Here is a 21,188-nt window from a genome sequence, read left to right on the forward strand (position 1 = left end):
ATACATCCAAATCAACAAAAGCATGGCTTCACCAGAAGAAGATTAAAGTTTTGGAATGGCCCAGCCAGAGCCCAGACCTGAATCCAACTGAACATCTGTGGGGGGATCTGCAGAGGGCTGTGAACAGGAGATGCCCTCGCAATCTGACAGATTTGGAGCTCTTTTGCAAAGAAGAGTGGGCAAATATTGCCAAGTCAAGATGTGCCATGCTAATAGACTCCTACCCAAAAAAACTGAGTGCTGTAATAAAATCAAAAGGTGCTTCAACAAAGTATTAGTTGAAGGGTGTTCATATTTATGCAACCAGGTTATTGTAAGGTTTTTTTTTTTGGTTTTTTTTCCCCCTAAAAGATTTCAGTTTGTTTTTCAATTGAATTGTTCACGTTACAGGTCACATTAAAGGTGGAAAAAGTTCGGACATGATTTATCTTTGTCTCGTTTTTTTACATCACAAAAAACCTGGCATTTTAACAGGGGTGTGTAGACTTTGACAAAATCCACTGTAATGTAGATTTTTATATCCACTCTATATATATATTTTTATATATATATATATATATATATAAACACGGATTGTAAACAACCAATCCGTGTTTAAATCAACTGGAGGAGAGCTGGTAACCATGGCATCACGACTAACGGCAAACGAACCTGGGTTCCGTTCAGTTACATCATGATGCGTTCATGCTCTTTTTGTGGAAATTAGTATTGGGTGAAGGTAAATTATAACATAATGATGTGTTGAAATGTAATCTCGTAAAATCTAGTGTTTGTGAAAAACTTGAATAAATCCAGTTGTTTGAAGGAGATGTTTTCACAACAACATAATTAGATATTAGATAGGAAATGATGAGCTATTAACAATACCTCTAAACAGATTATGATACATCATTAGGACTACTAATGACAGGATTTGTTTTAATCCATATCAAATACAACTCTGCTTATCATTTAAGAATTGTGTTTTTATCAATAACAACAAAAATAAAACACTATAGATGACTATAACAAAGTAAAATGATAACATTTATAATTTTGGATGGTTTACAGACTTCAAAGCAGTTGAACAGATTTTTGGGACGGCTGCAAAAAATAATTATAATTATAATTATAATTATAATCGAACAACAAAGGGATCTGTATCTGACAATATGAATCATCAATGAATGATAATTAGTATAGGCGTTGTTTTGCCGTCACGTGATCAGGGATCTCTGAAAGTTATATTTGCTCCCTTCTTTCTTTTGTGCTGATCCGATCTGTGACTCTGATCCATGATACGATCCGAGCTATGACTTTTATGATCCGCTGTAACACTTGTCTGTACATACATAATTATATATATATTTTTAAAACAATGATTTGGACATCAATTACCATGGCAACGATCAAGGCTAGTAGACGGATTGCAAACTCTTCCTTTAGACTAAGACTGGGAGTATTTATTGCCTTATCAATTAGTCAACTGGCAAATAACGTTTTTGTTTTTTTTATATTCTATTTAGTCATTCATCAAGCAGAACCAAAAGGTTTGAATTCCACATTGCCCTACTTAAAACTATGATAAACATTTACTATTTTATGATATGAGACTTAATAATTAATAAAATAATTGGAGAAACTATAGATTGATTGACTAAGAGTGAAAATATTAATTATTGCTGCCCAAGTTTAGTCCATACATGCAATATATACACACACACACACACACACACACACACACACACACACACACACACACACACACACACACACACACACACAGTATCATGTGCACAGCAGTATCATGTGCCAGGATGAGGCTGGCTGTGAAAGGCAGGGTGAGATAAAGAGGCAGCCTTTCTGTCTCCTCCTCTTCCTCCCCTCTCGTCTCTCTCCCTCCGTCCATCTCTGTCTTCGTCCTCCCCCGTCACATTTATCTCTCCACATCTGTCTCCCTGTGTCCCTGCGAGGTGTCTGCCTCTATCTCACTTTCCTTCCATCTGCCCGTCCTCCCTTCACCGCTCTCCATTTCTGGAACTGCGCCTTTTGTCTTCCTCTCTCGGCTCATTCGGTCCCTTCATTCATGTGTCTTAAAGTGGCCATGCGTCACGTCATTATTCCCTTTCAAACTGTCACAGGGAGATAACGTGAGTTGGGAGGGATGCATGGTGTAATGAAAGCAGCTGAGGTCTTTATATTGCAGATTTTTTTCATCCTGGTTGTGTTTGCCATGTAATTCAGAGCGGAATGATGCAGCACAATGGCTCCAAAGTGTCAAATTATCTGCAAGAATAATACAAATAATACCATTCATTCATTTATTTATTTATTTCTTGCTTTCCCAGTTAAGTATGATAAAAAAACCTTGTCTTTGAGGAAAAAGCCTGAATAATTGGTGCTTTAAAAGTAAATGAACATAAGTCAGAAGGTCAGAGATGGATTGAGGGGAAAAAGAAACAGTACAGGATAAGTTGGGAGGAGAGAAGATGGAGAGAAAAAGGAAGGAGGAGGTTGGAGGAGAAGAAAAACCGAAGAAACTAGAAAACAAGAAATTCAGAGATGGCTGCCCTAAAGTAGAAGAAAGAGACAGAGAGAGGAAAGGAGTTGTGAAGGCAAGGGAAGAGGGAATAAGCAAGGAATGGATGAAAGTAGGAAAGAATGAAGGGGTGGAAGAGATAGGGGAAGAAGAGAGGTGGACTGGGAGAAGATAAGAAGAAACTAGGAAGGAATAAGGAAGGGACAATTAGGGAAAAGGAGCTAGGAAGTAAGGAAGGGCACACGCAATAACACTATCACAATATGGAAGTATCTGAGTTGCCTCTTTATCACTGTCAACACACACATTGTTTCTGTCTCCATCACTCTCTCCGTTCACTCACAACACACACGAGACGCGACACATCGACCACGTCATCCAGCAGAGGCTGTTTGCTGTCGGATCCGTGTGCAAACTCACACAGAAACCTCTCCAGGCGCCGTCATAGAAACGGGCTGAAGGACAGTGAGAGTTGAGAGCATCAAAAGTAAAAAATAATTACAGGTGAGAGGATGATCGATCTGCTACAAAAGCACGATAAAGAACGGAGTCTGTTCTTTTCTGTGGCCCTCGCTGTCATTTGTCGACGGCGGCCTCGAAAAATATGGTAAACAGCATCGGTGATTGAGAAGGAGGGACCGATGGGGAGATTGGAAGGGAGGTAGGGCAAGTGATGGAAGTGAGGCAGTCACCTTAAATGGATAGTTTTGAGGTCGGGTTGTACGAGGTACTTATCCAAAGTGTATTACAGTAGGTAGCGGTTGGATAGGAACAGACATCAGCAAAACGTACTTTAGCCACCTAAAGGAAACAGGAAACAAAAAAATCCATATCATTTTAAGTGTTTGCTATTTTTTAACATTATTGGCATATTTATCTCGCCAGAATTGGCAGCGTAACAAGCTGTAAACACATCAGAGGACATATTATCACCTGCTGATTTTTGACACATCCAGGAACAACATCAGAATTCATTATGAGGCGTGATTCTGATGACATGATGAATGTAAAGGCCAATATTTAATCTCCTTCAAGCTCTTTTTATGTGGCTCTTTAGCTGCTAAATGCTCCACTATGTATATCAGCTAGACACCACTGAACACAGCTTCCTGCTGACACTGCTGCTGCTGCTGGAAACAAGGTTGGTGAGAGCACACAAAACATCGTGCTGAAAGACAAGGGGGGGGGGAAGTGTTTTGAGCCATTGTTAATGTCATTTTGTTACTGCAGCTTTAAAACACTTGTACTGTAAACAAAGAGATCGGCTGTATGTTGGTGTAGAAAGCAAGAGCGCTGCTTAATAATAATGGAGGAACCATCATACATGTCATTTAGTTGGATTCTACCTAGTTATAAAGGAAAACTACCCCAGAAGATGTTTTTAGTGTGATATGCAGGTGTCTTTGAATGGTTTGTTGCTTTGGAAATAAATCAATGAATAAACTACATCATGGATCTGCACAATACAATACAGCACCACAGAAGTAGTTACACTATGTTGGAGATAAACTTCGTTTTTGTATGATTTAGTGGAGAAGTGGACTATGGTTTGTGCGGCTGTGGCGTAGTGGAGAGCAAGGTAGTTCTCCAATCAGGTAGTTCTCCAATCAGAGGGTCGGTGGTTCGATACCCGGCTTTGGCAGTCGATGTGTCCTTGGGCAAGACACTTAACCCCAAGTTGCTCCTGAAGGCTTGCCATCGGTGTGGACTGGATGATGAATGTTAGTTAGAGTCTGATGGTGGCACCTTGCATGGTAGCCTGTCATCAGTGTGTGAATGGGTGAATGATATGTAATATACTACTGACTGTAAGTCGCTTTGGATAAAAGCGTCTGCTAAATGACTGTAATGTAATCATGGTTTGTCTGCTGTGTGGGAATGGCACAGCGGCTTCAAACACACGTGTTAGAGAGCTGCCAGTCTCGGTGTTGCTGCTCTGTATCTGACTTTGACCTCTGACCTCTGACAAAAAAACACAGTTTCCTACGCTTTGATTGAAAAGCATGCTTGGGAAGGTGAAGCTGCAGTGGATTATGTATTGCATAATTTGATGCCTGGAGGCTGTAAATGTTCATTAATTCACAACATTAATTTGCATCAAATCATGAGGAACTAATTTAAAGTTAGTTTGTCCGATCAGTTATTAAAGTACTTGAACGGTATATCAAGCCGTAAGGCAGCGTGATGAAATACAACATGTATGAATATGACATAAGTACATCCGCCATAAACATGGAGTGTCCTTTATTAGCCAGTTGTGTCAAAAATTCCCAACAGATATTCATTCATGTGGATGTACAGTTTGCTTTTGGTCAAAAAGATCATGAATATAATCATACATGTTTTTTCTATACGGTTGCATTTCAAATATGTGTGGTGGAATCTGGCATTCAACGCTTCATGGTTGTGCACCACAACGTCTTTCCTTTAAAGAACAATCCTTAAGATTTGATCTGTGGTGGATTTTTAGGGTAGCAGGGGTTTCTGATGGTAAATCTTGCTACATCCTAATAAAGTTTTTCTCAATTGTTAACATGTTACTATGACTTATGGAGCCCAAACAGTTTGGGTAAATTTCAAAGAACGAGGGCCATCAATGGGAAAATTGTGCTGGACTGATTTTTCAGCAGGACCCTGATCATAGAATCAAATCCGTCAGAAGTGTCTTGGTTATTTCATAACTCATTCAACACAGTTTTGACACATTACATTTAATGTGAGAAACCACATACATAGATACAAGGCTTTTCTAATGGAAGAGCTTTTTAGATTTTTTTTTTCCAGAATGCCGCTCTCCTAACGAAAAACAGGAGTCCCTGCTGTTTGGTACACTGTGATCTCTGTGTCTCCATCACTGTCTAATTATTTCCCCCGCTGTCTCTCCTCTCTCCCTCTCTCTTCTTCAAACTCTCCCTCTCGCTGTGGGAGAAGGATCCTGTGGAGCCAGAATTGGATTTTTATTAAGTAGAAATCCCCTTTGAAAATACCTACCTAACCACGACCCCTCTCCCCCTCTATCTGTCTGTGTGTGTGTGTGTGTGTGTGTGTGTGTGTGTGTGTGTGTGTGTGTGTGTGTGTGTGTGTGTGTGTGTGTGTGTGTGTGTGTGTGTGTGTGTGTGTGTGTGTAAATGATTAATGACTGCAGTGTGAGTGAGGCTGTGTGAGGTTGGATCTTTGCCATGCAGCGTATGTGTAAGGATCGACACATGTTACCAGTTTTACCAGATTTATTTAGATATGACAGATATTAGAGATGTTTTATCAGATTTAATGCTTGTGTTTTTATTATAACACTTTTTTATAAGATTGAATAATAATAATAATAATAATAATAATAATAATAATAATAATAATAAGAAGAAGAAGAAGAATAATAATAATAATAATAATAATAAATTAAAAACTCACAATTTCATATCAGCCGTGTCTAAATTGTCAAAGTAAATAAATTAAATTCAAACATGAGAAAACAATGTCCGTAACGAGGTCTGAGAGTGCTTCTAAAACCCAGTAATGTGTTTCTTACATTAGTTTAAGGTATTTCAAGCCACTATAAGTTCTTAAAGCTAAGAGGTTTCTACTGTAGTTTGGCTGATTTGTGTAAAGTTAAGTCATTTTATAATCCCCTGATAATCCTCCACTTCCCCAGACAGTTTCTGAAATTCAGTGACTTTCCCTGGTTGTTGGTAAATTCAGACCTCCAGCTCCTGATCAACCTGAGACCCTGACTGACTGAAACACAGTTATTAATTCATTTAGAGAAGCATTCGTTAACAATAATGAGTTTTAATGCTTTCACAGAACTTTCGATATTTTTTAATCCTCGTGAAATTTTAATTAGTTTAACAATTCTTTTTTGTTTAGCTGGCCTTAAGTTCATTTAACAAAAATATAACTGTGTGTGTAAAAAAAAAAAAGTGCACGTTAGAAATAGAATAATATAAAGAGAATGAGATAAGCAGATGAAAGCAGTCTTTGTTCACCTTGAACATGAACACAATCTCTGTGTGGCCTCTTCTGTCTCTCTGTCTGTGCATTCATTCATTCATTATATGCGTACGTCTGTGCATTCATTCATTATATGCGTACGTCTGTGCATTCATTCATTATATGCGTACGTCTGTGCGTTCGTGAGGATATGTGTGCGTTTGGTCTCCGAGGGCAGCACTTTTTTTTACCGCTCTTAACATTTTCACACATTGAACAGCTGTGGGAGTGGGAGCAAGAGGGGAGAAGCCAAAGAGGGATCTTAAGTGGAATAGTTTGTTTCTATCACTTTTAGATGAGTAATGGAGGTCAAGAGGTCTCTGACACTCACACTGCTGCTACAATAGACAGCACTGCTCATCTAAGCTCACTTAAAAAAAGAGTTCCATGACCTCGAGGCAGTGATACACGGCAAGTTTGTGGACAACTTTGAAGGGCAATAATGCTCTTGGAGGTTTTCTCAAAAAGATAATTTAAGGGGAAATGCTGCTATTCTTCAACCTAGGTTTAATTCTAATGGACTTTCAGACAAAAAGGCCATGCCATATTGCACCTATTTTAGAGATTCAGGAAAAGGGAGACTTTGCCAAAATATGTAAAACCGGGAAATCAGTGAAAGCCTCAATATCCCTTCCAAAAAAACTTCCATTTTACATACATCATTTCTACCTATTTGTCTCCGAATGGGGACAGAAGTCCCAAACCAAGCTGCCAATTCATCTGCATTAATAACAACCACTGTAGCGCAGTGACTGCAGGAAGACCAATAGTTTCCTCCAGTAAAGTTACAGTTAATTGTCTAGTGCGGTCACTCCCATACACCAGGGTGGGACCACAGGTGGGTTGCAGGAGATTTGATTGGGTCGCCAAACTTTTATTTAACATTTATATCTGCAGTAACCCTTTGGGCCACATGAGGGAGCCTGAATGTTCGTACTGTTCTGATAATTGTAGCAGTGAATGGCTAGTGTATAATCTGTTTTACTGATGAGAGGGAATGAAAAGAATGAGATAGCAAGTTAACGCCACCTAAATGCATTTATTTGGTCTCATTTATAAAGTATTTAACATGTGTATATGTTTTCAATACATCTGCATAAACAAACAAGTTGTGATGTATCAAACCTAAACCTCTTTGAAATGGATGGTTGGCCTGTTTTAAGATAATATACCATGATGGTCAAATGGCAGTAAAAAAAGGTCTGGAGCATTCAGTTACGTACTGTCGCTCTCCTCACAATTAATAAATAAGGTCTATTGTGGATTTTCTCATGTTTTTCATTTTTTTTAAAAGTGGGTCCCCAGGAAAAAAGTTTATGAAACACTGGTTTACAGGATGCCCAGCAGTAAAAGCACTTCCTCCTTCATTCATTCTCAATAGTTGCCAGTAAATTGAAATTCCGGACATCACCGACAGCTGTACACTCACACATTGGTCAAATGCAGATCATTACATTGTGAGTTACCCAGTACACTTGTCTGAACAAGGCATGTGGACTCATTGCATTCGGGAATTTTTGACAGAACAACATGGGGGATACAATTTCACACTCAAATAAAATGGCAAACAGTGAACACGGTGCACAATGTAGTAAATGGGGAGTGATTTTGGACACAGCTTTGGAAAGCTTTTGTTGAATTTCTGTGGAAGACAATAATCTATAAAAAAAATCTTCCTCATGCTATTACTTAGCTCTTATTACCTTAATGTCACACATGGAAACCTGTTCCAATGACCAGGCAGCTAGTTTTGATAGCTAGCAAGTTGCCATTAAAGTGGATCTGTACACTAGTATGTTAGCTACTATAGCTAATCGACTGTGTTTATATTCAGTCGGAGAGTCATCCAGATAGTTTAGACCTTTACTATATTTTCTTGTAAATTTAAATATATAAACCAACAAACAAAACTGTGTAAAAACCCTAAGTACTTCTCTCCAGTCTACAGTACCTGCAGCTCTCCAGCTGGTAATGCTACAATCACATGAACAGCCTGAAACCATGCACAGAACCTAAATTGTCCAGTCACTTGTAGGCCTACAGCTGTTTAAACCACAGATGACTCAAAACAACCCAGGAACCAAATTTAATTTGCAATCCTTCTTTTAATCTACTTTGTTAACCATTGGCCCCAAGCTGGAGAAGTAGAACACTCTTGGATGGTTTGGGACCCCTCGGGTAACAGCTGTCAGTCAGCCATCACCTGCCACCCAGTTCTGTCATGAAACCCGCCCAACACACACCCACTGAGACCAAAACTATTAGCACTCCGAACCTCATGTGGGCTCGCTTGCTTTTTTTTTTCTTTCCTCTATCCTTTATTTAATTCTCCAGTTGATTCTTGCTACTTTATTCAGCTCACAGTCAACCACCCTAAAGGCCACAACCATCTGCTCACTCCTATGTTTTTTTAATTCATCTTTTTCTGTCTAAATTCCAGTGGCGGCTGGTGATTTTTTTACCTGGGTTGGACTGCAGGTACCAAGGGCCTCTGCTTAGATACACAGATGTAATGTTTGTGCAGCAAGCAGATAATACGCTCAAAGATGCCGGGAATTAGAAACTTTGACCCCAATAAATCAGACTTACAACGTTATTATGAACAGCTGGAAAATCTAGTGCAAAGTATTGCCAGAGTCCTGCAGTTAATGATGTCTTTGTATGCTCAGGTGTATAGGTTTTGTTGGCACTGTCAGAACTGTGGCTCTATGGTCATATTGTATTAAACTGCATTAGGGATTGCTAATATTTGAGCCACCCCTGCTCGTGCACAAATAGGGAACACAATAATTGAAACCTCAGGATAATTACACTCTCTTTGCAAGTTGCATAACAATTCTGCTTGCCTCGCTATTTCCATTCCACTTTATTGTCCAAATATTACAAATCATAAATTTGCCTCAGAGGGTTTTGCAATCTGTACATCATTCAACACCCTCTGTCCTTGGACCTTCGCCTCTGAAAAGGGAAAAACTCCCCAAATAAAAACTCTAACAGAGAAAAAAGGAAGAAACCTCAGGGAGGTAGTGCAATAGATGTCATGTGTACAGAGTGAACACACTATAATACAATTACAACAGTCAATCCCGATTACGGAAATGATACATATAATGAGATCAGTAATAGCAGCAGTAGCAGAAATAATAATAGAAAAATGATGACTAATAATACTAACAGCCGCAGTGGATATACTAGAATAATGATAATAAAGGCAGTAATAGTAACAGTAATAGCAATAGAAATGTGACTAATAATAATAATAATAACACTAGAAGCAGTGGGTGTCAGGCAGAGCCACAACCCGGGTCCAGGTAAAACCACGATCCATGGAAACCTGTGAGGTGAGAAAGCACAAAGACTCCTGGTAAGAGGCAAAGTCAGTATTGTGCATTAATGGGACATGAATTCATACAGAAGAAGAGAGATTGTGGAGGAAAGCCAGGAGCTCAGTTTATCCAATGAAAACCCTCAGCAGGCTAGGCCTATAGCAGCATAACTAAGAGCTGGGTCAGAGGCAAACATGAGCCAGCCCTAACTATAAGTGTCATCAAAATCATAGTGGAACTTCCATAAGCTTGAGTATTTGTTGTGTGGATGATGTTGATGATGGACACAGTGTTGCATAATCAATGAGCCTTGATGACAGCCAATCGCATTTAGAGGTTAAAACAACGCATTGTTCCACTTCCTGTTTGATGCTATAAAGCAATGGAGCAGATTTCCTCTAAAGTCACCTGTATTAAATCCAGTGGAAGCTAATGACCTCTCAGAAATAGTGTCATATGTTTATTGTAATCAAGTCACCATGTTAAAATGAACATGCTAAAGTACTACTTTGTAAGACTGGGAGAAAACTCCAGCTTGGCGAACGATTTCTGCTGTGAATCTGTCGGTGACGTCGGATTTAAAACAAGCCCCTCGTGACTGGTCATTTAATTAACCTTGTCAAGCATATCTGCAGTAATCTCCGATCTAATTTCATCTGTTAATTTAAAACTGTTCTTATCGAGGCCAGCCCCCCAGCCAATCAAATGTCAGGTATGGAAGCATAAAGGACTCGGTTAATTAGAGCTGTCAGGATATGGACAAATATGGACAAAGAGGGAGGCTGGATTTCCTTTTATTACTTTCCTTGGAGAGTTATTAATTCTGTGGGAATCACCTCAGGTGGTGTGTGTGTGTGTGTGTGTGTGTGTGTGTGTGTGAGTGTGTGAGTGTGTGTCTCCGTTGTGATGAATCAAGAAGGGGGGGTGAAGGCTCCAAAGACAGATAAAGTCAGATCGGAGAGACAGAAAAAATGGAAGACAGAGAAAATATTTAGTTTATTCAGAATAATAAAAATACGTCTCTTTCCAACTTTGTGGCAGCTTCATTTCCTGTCAGACAGGAAATTGAGCCTTGGCATTTCCAGAAGTGATTCTCCATCTCATATTTATCAAATAATACTCCAGTAGAATGGTAATGTCAAATTATATTGAAGATTTGCACAGGGCTCTGTGAGGATTTCATATCACTGTAAACATGTTAAATATGTTTGGGGGTTTTTTCATCAATGGAAAGTTTGTTATGAAACTATTTTTAAATCAGCTACTTTAACTTTTAAACTTTTTTTAATTTAGCCATGATTTTCAATAAATTCAGTTGCGACGATAATTTGAAGCGGAACAGATTGGGTTTGTTTTGGACAGCTGCCACATGTGACTATGTAACTGTGGATGTATGTGTGTGTGTGTGTTTGTGTGTGTACATGCTCTCTATTTCAGTGTATTAAAGGGAATTAAGAGGCTCAAATACCATCAGAGCTGAGCTGTGAAAAGACACACCCTAAAAAAGTTACTGACGTGTTCTTGTCGGTGGTTCGTGGTCCTTAATCCTGCCGTTTGGTGGATTCAAAGCTTACTGAGTTGTTCTTTGTACACTCGTGAAACTTGCTAATGATTTTTTCATAATGTAAACTATGTAGAGACGTACTCTATTCTAAACCATGTTGGAAAAGAAAAATCATCATATGAAATGTCTTGCTGTCATTTTTTCTCCCCTTTCGAAATGCCCAAATACAGCAGCAATGTGTTGCCAGATTATTACAAGATTTAAGTAACATTTATTTTAGTATTTTGAGTACTGCAAGTTGGAAATGGAAATAATACTTCCACTGAAACACACCATCAAAACAGTCTAGTGAGGAACACAAAAGTTCTCCTTTTGCCTGATTTACTGGCTTCTGGGCTAATAAATCACCACCAGAAATCATAAATAAATAAATATAAAATATAGCCGTTTGGAGTCCTCATCTTATGATTGTTACAAACAATAATCATTGTAGATATAATTCATAATGTAAAATTTGACTTTTGTAGTATTTGTAATGTCTGTTTATATTCCCTGTAAAAATCTGCAAATGAGGAGCTATAGTGGGCAGTTACTCAGTTTAGCTTAGCATAAAGAACTAGCCTGGCTCACTCCAAAATTCAAATCCAACGCCAAGAGATAGAAAGTGTTAATTAGCGAAACCATCAAATTGTGGTTTTGGATAGAGTCAAGTTAGCTGTTTCTCTCTGTTTCCATTCTCCCTGTTGAAGCTGGGTTGCAGGACTTTTACATTTAAATAAACATCTGTTACATTAAGCCCTTGCCAAACAAGCTCACATAATACTGATTGAACATTTCTTGAGTGGATGCTCCAGATAAAAAAGAAACTTGGTGTTCAGAAGAAGGACTGACTTTAAAAAAAATAGAAGGCGATCAAGAACAAGGAAAAACAATCAAGTAGCGTCAACAGTGTTTGTGTTATTCCTCGCACTGCCAGAGTGGGGAGACAAAAGTTCCGCACTGCAGCTTTAACTTAAACTAATTGGCTCCTGGCAATGGGATTGGTATCAATAGTATCGTCTAACTCTCACCAAGTAAGCAAATATGCCAAACTGTGGAACAATTCCTTTAAGAATAAGCTCAGAACACATACAGTTAATCTGTCCGGCAGAGCACAAAAGAACGTTACCCAGTCCTAATTTGTCTTTCATGGGGAAATTGTTTTCATACACAGACGATTATGCATTTAACATTTCAGGTGTTCACCTCAAACAGAAACTCACGATGACTAACTGATGAAAATGACGTCAAGGCATTACACACAGAACCAATAACATAGTGGTTTACAGCGAAGTAAAGCACAAAAGATCACCACTTTCAAAAAAGGCAGAGAACAAATCATTGAAAAAACTCAAGGATAAGTATTGAAATCCTGAAAGCTGTAGTTGGTACAAAGGATGAGATTTTTGAGCAGCGTCACTGCGTCATGACTGCCCTAAAGATAGCATGGATTCAAAATTAAAAAGGAATAATTAGTTGGAGGCAGGATGTATGTAAATAGACCAAATGACAGAGTGAACAGCCTCCCAGGTTACAGCTGAGCTGCCCACTTACAGACACGTGTGTGTGTGTGTGTGTGTGTGTGTGTGTGTGTGTGTGTGTGTGTGTGTGTGTGTGTGTGTGTGTGTGTGTGTGTGTGTGTGTGTGTTTGGCGTGTGTGTTTGGCCTGAGAGTGTGAACGTGCACGTCTGTGTCTGTCTATCTGGACTCAGTGTGTGTGTGTGTGTGTGTGTGTGTGTGTGTGTGTGTGTGTGTGTGTGTGTGTGTGTGTGTCTTTTTACGCGTGCACATGTGTGTGGCACCATCTGTGTTGCCATGTGCAGCTGTGCTCCCTCGGAGCCCAAGACCCAAAACTCAGCTGTTACCAAGACAACCCCCATACACCCCATACCTGGTCCACACACACACACACACACACACACACACACACACACACACACACACACACACATAGTGTTCAAACCACCTAAAGGTCTTACACTGTGTGTGCTTTTAAATGAGCAGATGGACAGAAACGCATTAGATATGGGATACACATACGTGTGTGTGTGTGTGTGTGTGTGTGTGTGTGTGTGTCAGAGTGTGTGTGGGTGAGAGAGAGCAAGAGGGAGACAGAAACAGGGAGAGACAGATGGACACAGTGTACACATGTTTCGGTTTTAGATGACTATGTGTGTGTGTTTGTGTGTGTGATGTGAAGATGATCTGAAATATAGATCCGTTAGTTTACTACTACTGCTTTCAGTCTTTTATTCAACCACACATCTTCTGTGGCAGACCGTCCCATCGGGCCCCGGATACGCATATAGCATGGTGATTGGCAGTTGGACCAATTCCAAGACTTGATTGGAACTCTCCAGGTTGAATCATCAGTGCAAAAGATGAGCATGTGTGTTAGAAAATATCAGGATAAAAAAAAACAGAATTACATCTGTGCAGATAAAAAAAAATGGAAGAATTGAAGTGAACAAAAAGTTGCATTTAAGTGAAAAACATGGGTAACTGTATAGTACACTTTACTGTTCATGTGTCCAAAGGGGGAGGGAGAAATGAGTGTTCGCTGTATGCTCAGTCTGTTCTCATATTGATGACGAGCCTGGATGTTCTCAAGTTTTCTTATTCTGTTGGTGTACCTGCTTCCATAGAGTGTCAGTCAGTGGAGCGGTGCAGTTCTTTTTTAATTATACCGGCCACCACCTGGCAGAAGAAAGCCAAATGAACTCTCTGACTCTGTTTGGATATTGTGTTCACATATTGACTTGTAGGATTTCCTGGTTAAGAGGTTTCTTTAAGATAATCTCTAGACCACCAACAGGTTATTATTTTGGGCATCTGTGGTGTTTGATTTTGATATATACTCCATTTACCTTTATTTGTACTATAGTTACTGTATTCCATTTTAAACTGCATTCAACTCCATGATATGATAATAGCTTTTGGCTATATGCTTTATTCATTCTCTCTGTCATCTAAACTAATAATATAAATTGTCTAGCAATTATATTCTCTCTGTCAACTCAGTGTTCTCGCCACCTTCCATATGTATCTAGTGAGCCCCTGAAGATCCTGGCCTCAAGGCGGACAACCACTGACAAGAGTTTAAAGCAATAATTGATCATTGGCGCCCCTTAATTAAAGCCCACTCTCTAGACGAGCTCATTACGACCACTAGTGTTTTTTTCCACCATGTGCCGTTCTTGCAGAAGTGTTTGGATCTCTGCAGCTCGGGAGTAAGATTGGAGTGGAAAGGATCAGTGCGTCGGTTAGATCCATGTCACTGGAGCATGCTATAGCCAGAATTAAACAATGTGCTTATGCACGCCTTATCTGGCTGCAACTAGCTGTCAGAAGTGGCTAAGTTCTTTGCAGCAACAACAGATGGGCATGAAAAGAGCAGCAGAAAGAAGGTGGATGGAGAGGCCGGGCAATCATCCCCCAAGTCAGCTGTCTTGTGATGGGAACATAGAACCACTGAAACCCCCTCGCATGGTGCTACATGCTTCTACGTTAGCACGTAGAAAGGATGCAACGTATGACTTTCCCTCCAACAAAACTTACTCCAAAAACAAATAGCTGGGTCATGGTGGATAAATACATATTACAAATCTGGAACCGGTAACTTTTTTTTACCGGTAACGGTTAGATTTTTATTTTTTTTAATCTCGAAACCCATCTGGTTGGAACTGATAAAATGATTCTTCCACATGTAAGGTAATACAAGGCTGTTTTGTTTCCATCAACTTTTAACAATGTGTGGAGACATAATACACCAACACAATTGTTAAGCTTTAGGAAAGGATATCATTCCCTGTGTCAACTAGTGGGGCTTATAAAAGCCATAAATTGTTGGATTATTCACGTTTTACTGAGGTCTTATTCAGGCTGTTCTCACACAGTGTAGCTATACCAGTGAAAATGAATGCACTGTAATTCGAAGATATCCCACAAAATCAATTCCTATGTAATCCACGTACTCATTAACCAGGAAGTGCAAAGACCAAATAAACAGGTGGATGAGTCAAAGAAAAACTGTTCAGGAGACCGATGTTCGTTCCCCGTTTGAGACGAAAAGTCAACATTGAGTTATTTGTCACGTAACTTCCGTACCTAAGAAACGTCACTTCCGTAGATATTTTAACTTTTCCTAAACCCAACTGCTTAGTTTTGTTGCCCAAAGCTAACTTTTTATGATTTCACGATCTTTTCCTAAACCTAAGTTGTTTTCTTACCTAAACCTAACACAGTATTTCCCGATCTATTCCTAAACCTAATTTAGTAGTTTTTGTACCTAAACCTAAGTAAGTATTTCATGTTTATTTTGAAAAGACTGTATGCATGTAACGACCATAAATTGACATGTGTTGCTGGACTTTCGTAGTAAAAGCACACAAAAAATGAGGAGTAACTTTTTCGTATGCTATCAGATGAACAGTTGTGTTATGCCATATAACTATAGTCTATTTTAAGTCAAAACCCGACTACTGGATCAACTGTAAAATGAATACCTCTCGTCTGCGGGTAATGCTTTTTCCGTCTCCATACTGGAGCACACTTCCTACAACGCTACCCTGACACTAGCAATTTCAATAACCTTTATTTAATGTTAATACTGGTAATAAGTAGGCCAAGGTTTAACGAAGGGGCTGAATCACAGATGACAGAATTATGAAAATTGATCACAGTCAGAGTCTATTAACTTCGGTCCTTTCTTGTCGTATGGACTTGTCAAGTCAACTGATGTAGGATTCTGTGTGTCTATGTGTGTGTGTGTGTGTGTGTGTAAACAGTTTTCAGTGATTCATTTCCATCATTAAGGGTTGTCTTACTTCTCTCCTACAATCCTTCACCTGGCTGTTCTTATTACTTATGCCACAACAGTGGTTAGAGTTAAACAATGATTTATTTCATTGTAAACCTTGCTATTTTAAAGTAATTTGATTACTTCACCTGGTACCCCTTTCGCTAAACTTCCCAACATGTCAGGACATTGGTTTACTTGTGCCATATAGAGACTAAGAGTAGAAGAGATAAAATTATAATGATAGGGGCAAGGGAGGGAAGGGAGGAAAGAATGAGGAAGTGTAGAGGGGGAATAATAGCAAAGAGATATAAAGGAAAGAAATAAAAGGAGGAAAAAAGACATGGAAAAGACAGGGAGACACGGAGAGACAGAGAAGCTATTTTAGTGTTGAGAAGAAGTGAAAAGCCAGGAGAGAACAGGGAAAACCCGACGAGTGACAAGTGAAACAGACTAATGATGTGAAATGTAGCTACATCGATACAGAGGAGGAGGCTAAGCAGAAAGACTGTGTTTCTATGAATTCATGCTGTCCTTTCCTCTCACTCTTTAACCAATGAAACATCACTGCCATAGCAAAAATGATGTTAACCATAACAGGTTATGCTCACTGTGAAATATACCTTTACACTAAAAATGAATCTTGTAATAGTAATTTGGCAGTGAATCATTTAAGATGAGCTGAGTATTGATATTGTAATAAACAAGTGTCTATCAGTTTCTAAGTGTTGGTGATGAATGCATTTTGATTTCATAAAAAAGTAAACAAATGTTCATTAACAATAAGTTTTTTCCAAATCTTTTGATGAATACTTGTAAGAAAATCCTATTTACTGTCACTCAATTTAATTGCGCTTTCTTGAGAAGTGTTTTTTACATCTGCTTTCAAATCTGCTTTAAAATGCACCACAGTTTATCAGAAAATAACACAAAAAAGACTCAAATTATTATTTATTTTTTATGAGCCACAAATAATTCTACAATAACAGTTCCAATAATTCCAATATTTAACTTTCAACCTCAATTGGTTTGGCTTAAAACTAGTACGCTTGTTATGTTACTTAAGCTACAAATGTAACATCTCTTGACTCAGTAGAGTAGCATCTCGTGACTTATCTCTCAACTTTTGGTGTCACACAGGACACTAACTCCATCCCCCCGAGTACAAGTCCTGTGTTTGTTCAACCCATCTACCTCAGCTCCCATCCTTAGAGGACTTTCTCGCTCTCAATACTACGTCCATTACTCTGGGCGTCTTATAATGACGCAATGATACATTGGAGTAAGTTGAAACCCCGATGCGTCTCAAACAGACGCTTAAGGGTGTATTGAGCGTCGGTATCAAAACCCTGAAGACCCCTGACCAAGCATCAGAAATTGACGCCCCCAGAAAGTGCCGCCCCGCTAGAATGGCACGCCAATTTCTTTAGGTCATATTGAGCTTTATCACAATGCGTTTTTTACTTATTTTAACCCAAACTAAGATATTTTCCTGAACCTAACTGCGTAGTTTCATCACTGAAGTTTTGTTTGAATTCACAATGTTCATGTGTAAAACCAAAAACATCTAAGTTTGGTGATAATTCTATGTGAGCTTGCCACTTTCAGCAACACCCTCCACATTACACAGTAATTTAATCCATTGTTGATATAAAGAATATAAGATATTAGTGCAGCTTTAATACATATATTATCGGGTGTAAGAGCCCAGAGCTGATGTTTCTTGTAACACCTTGTTATGTTATGTTTTGTGGGTTGACCCTTTGTGTATTGTGTCTTCTTGGTCATTTTGTTTTTTATAATTTGGCTGTAAAGAATAGGGGACTAACTCATCAATGTCCCAATTAAACTGAATTGGAGTTAAACACCAGAAACATCACACTAGAGGCACTAAATGGAAGGCAAATTCACACCAATCATGTTAAGTGTTGCTGTGTGGGAAGTTGTTTCCTATTTTAGTCCGGTGACTGCTGAGAATCAAAATGCAGGGAAAAAAACTAACCAATGACCTCAAAACACAAGGCTGAAGGAAACAGATGTCGGCGTCTGACAACCAGCAGTTCCTCTTGCTTGGATGGCGGCGTTAGAGAATGAACCGAGGGCAGAGCGCAGTCTGGACTGACGCTCACATTCCTGCTTCTTTATGTGAATCTACGTGTTATGAATGTCAGAGAGGCTGCGTTAAAGAGCACCGACCAGTCTGTCAGGGTGAACTGAAGTTCCAAAGACTGGAATCAGATTGGTTTTGACACAAGTCATGTGATTTTTTGTTTACACTCAGTTATGATTGGATAGAGCGGGTACTTCATGTTTGCTTCACACCAGTGGAGACAGGAACTTCTAGGTGTGATGGCACTCAGCAGCAGCGCGAAATGATGGTGCTCCAACTTGACAAAGCTCCCGTCAATCATCGGTGCAAAGTCTTTCTTTGATACTAATGGAAACAACATAGCACCTACCTTTTTTTCAGTACTTATAAACACCCTGCTGCTTCAGCCGCGAATAGAAATGATGACTCCGCTTAGCTGTACGAGACTGGATTTCAGGGCTGGTAGTTGTGATTGAGGGAGACTGACACACACACACACACACACACACACACACACACACACACACACACACACACACACACACACACACACACACACACACACATAACGCCAGGCGCAACCCACACACATACCCTCGTGCCACACAAGCGCAAACAAAGTTGATGATTTTAATCACCATAACATGCCGAGAACACAAACACACCCTCGGGTGCTAATCAATTACAAACACACACCTACATACACTCACCGGGGCAGAAACACACAGTCAAGATAAAGTAATTTCACTCTGATTCAGATTCAGCAGAGTGTGTGCTTTAGTGTGTAGAAGTACAGGATGCTGCCTGCCTCAGCAAAAAGGTGGACAAACACACCACCAACACACACACACACACACACACACACACACACACACACACACAAACTGTATGAAGCTTTGCAGACCACTTCCCTTTTTGTGGTTAGAAAGTATCTTTTTTTTAAGAGACGGACAAACTGTAAATGCTTTCATCAAATAGAATAAGCAAAGCAATGGAACCAGACTTTAAAGCAATCGTCTGTCGTTTCCACATTAAAAGAGTTGCATTTTGCCTTTAGCAATTGATAAAATCTCATGTTTATTCAATCTATGCTGCCCTTTTAAAAAAACTGTTATTACAGGGATTAACTCGCACAAAGGAGTAAGGACACCACTTGCAAAGAAGCAGACGCCTTTCCTACTCACTCTGTATAAAAGATCAGTCATAGTTTATGTCTCAAATGTGAACATTCAGTTCAAATGCCCCTGACAACAAAAAAACACACATATATATATATACATGACTTTAGCATTCAGTGTCGGTCCTAGATAGAGTGCTGATAGAGCAATCATTATGATAATACCGAGGTCTATCATAATTATCTGCTAATTGACTGCCTAACGAGGTAGCGCTCGTTAGAATGCTCATTAATAATCCATCATCACCACTGATAGCTGTAATCAAAGAGTGGTGGTTTCAAGGTCTTACAGGAGGGTGTGTGTGAGAGCATGTGTGGATACTGTCTGCTTTAGTTTCTAGTACTGTCCGTTCATTCTTCCAGCAGTAACTAGCCCATGTTTTTTTGGCATCTAGATGAATTGAATGATGAATAGGTGGATAGCTGTCACTATAATAGAGTGTGTGCACATTGAGGTAATAAAAAAAATCTTGATCTGGTAATGGGGTTGAATACATTACGCTGCATATTGCCTTTGGTTCTCTGTTGTAGTTTCAAAGAGTAATTTAACATAGACTCACACTGTAGTGTCACCTTCTACACTACAATGAATGAAGGTGTTTTGCTTTGACAGGAAATGGAGAAAAAAGAAAACAATGTTTCCATCAATAACTTCCCTGAAAGCCAAGTGTAACAGCAACTTTCTATTTATACAGTAACTTACACATCTCCATTGTGTAAAGGTCAGTTCACCTCACATTTTTTGGCCTGTTTGCTGATATTTATGCTAAGATTTATGCTAAGATTTATACCATTGCAATGAAGGTGTTGGAATTTATTTTTTATGCTAAAGGCATTGACGGTTCACCCTTTTTATACTAAAGGCAAACAAAAGTGAATTTGGATAGCAGCAAACTATTTTCTTGGTTCGATATCACTATGGGTCAAATAGGAGAGTTCTTTTTTTCGTAATTTGGTGAGCCACATACTTTTATTTCTGTTTCGCTGTTACAGTTTTGCTTCATAAATTTGTATAAATTGGATGACTCTTATGATAAACAGCAGAGTTGGACATCACTACCACCAACATTGCTTGATTGGCACAATTCAAGGGGCTCCAAGCAGTTACCCTGATGCACACCTGCTATACAGTAGCTCCCTGCACTGGTTCGCCTCTAAGCAGCTATAAGAACTATATTTTACCAGCTATTTCAGCTACAGTTGGAAAAGTATAGATGTCTCACAGCATACTGTTGTCTGTAATATAACACTGTTGTGGCTTGTGTTGCAGGTATGCCTCTCAGTCTGGACTGCAAGGCGTTTTTTGGCTACAGTGGAGAAAACAGAAGGCCCATTATCTACTGGATGAAAGGAGACAAGTTTGTTGAAGAACTGGCAGGACATATTAAAGAAAGTGAAGTCAGGTAAATACACCGGCGTCAGACTAAACATGAATCCACAGTCACATACAGTGTGTTTCCTCAATCCTTTTCTGGAGGAGAGGAGATGAATTAATTCACTACAGCGGGTGTAAATCGAAAATGAACCAAAGTTGAGTAAAAATACATAATTATACATAATACTTTAAGACACTGTGTGGCAGTATAGTATCAGTTACTGCCTCTCAAGTTTACAGGTTTCTATTGTTAATTAATTTCTGGAAAAAAGGCTCCACTCCAGCACTCCTCACACTGTCAGTATCTAATTTGCTCTCTTATGATTTATGATTCATTGAGGGCTCTCTGACAGATTTCTTCTCAACTTTCCTAAA

General features: G+C 39.2%; 1 protein-coding gene across 1 annotated transcript in view; it reads left to right on the forward strand.

Moving 5' to 3' along the window:
- Positions 1–21,188, forward strand: part of il1rapl2 (interleukin 1 receptor accessory protein-like 2) — a 327,856-nt gene that overhangs the window by 270,371 nt on the left and 36,297 nt on the right. Inside the window, exon 7 of the mRNA XM_054597719.1 lies at positions 20,709–20,841. Coding sequence (XP_054453694.1) covers positions 20,709–20,841 — 133 coding nt within the window. The remainder of the gene's footprint in view (positions 1–20,708; positions 20,842–21,188) is intronic.

The sequence above is a fragment of the Anoplopoma fimbria genome, chromosome 4 (genome assembly GCF_027596085.1).
Source record: "Anoplopoma fimbria isolate UVic2021 breed Golden Eagle Sablefish chromosome 4, Afim_UVic_2022, whole genome shotgun sequence".
NCBI lineage: Eukaryota > Metazoa > Chordata > Actinopteri > Perciformes > Anoplopomatidae > Anoplopoma > Anoplopoma fimbria.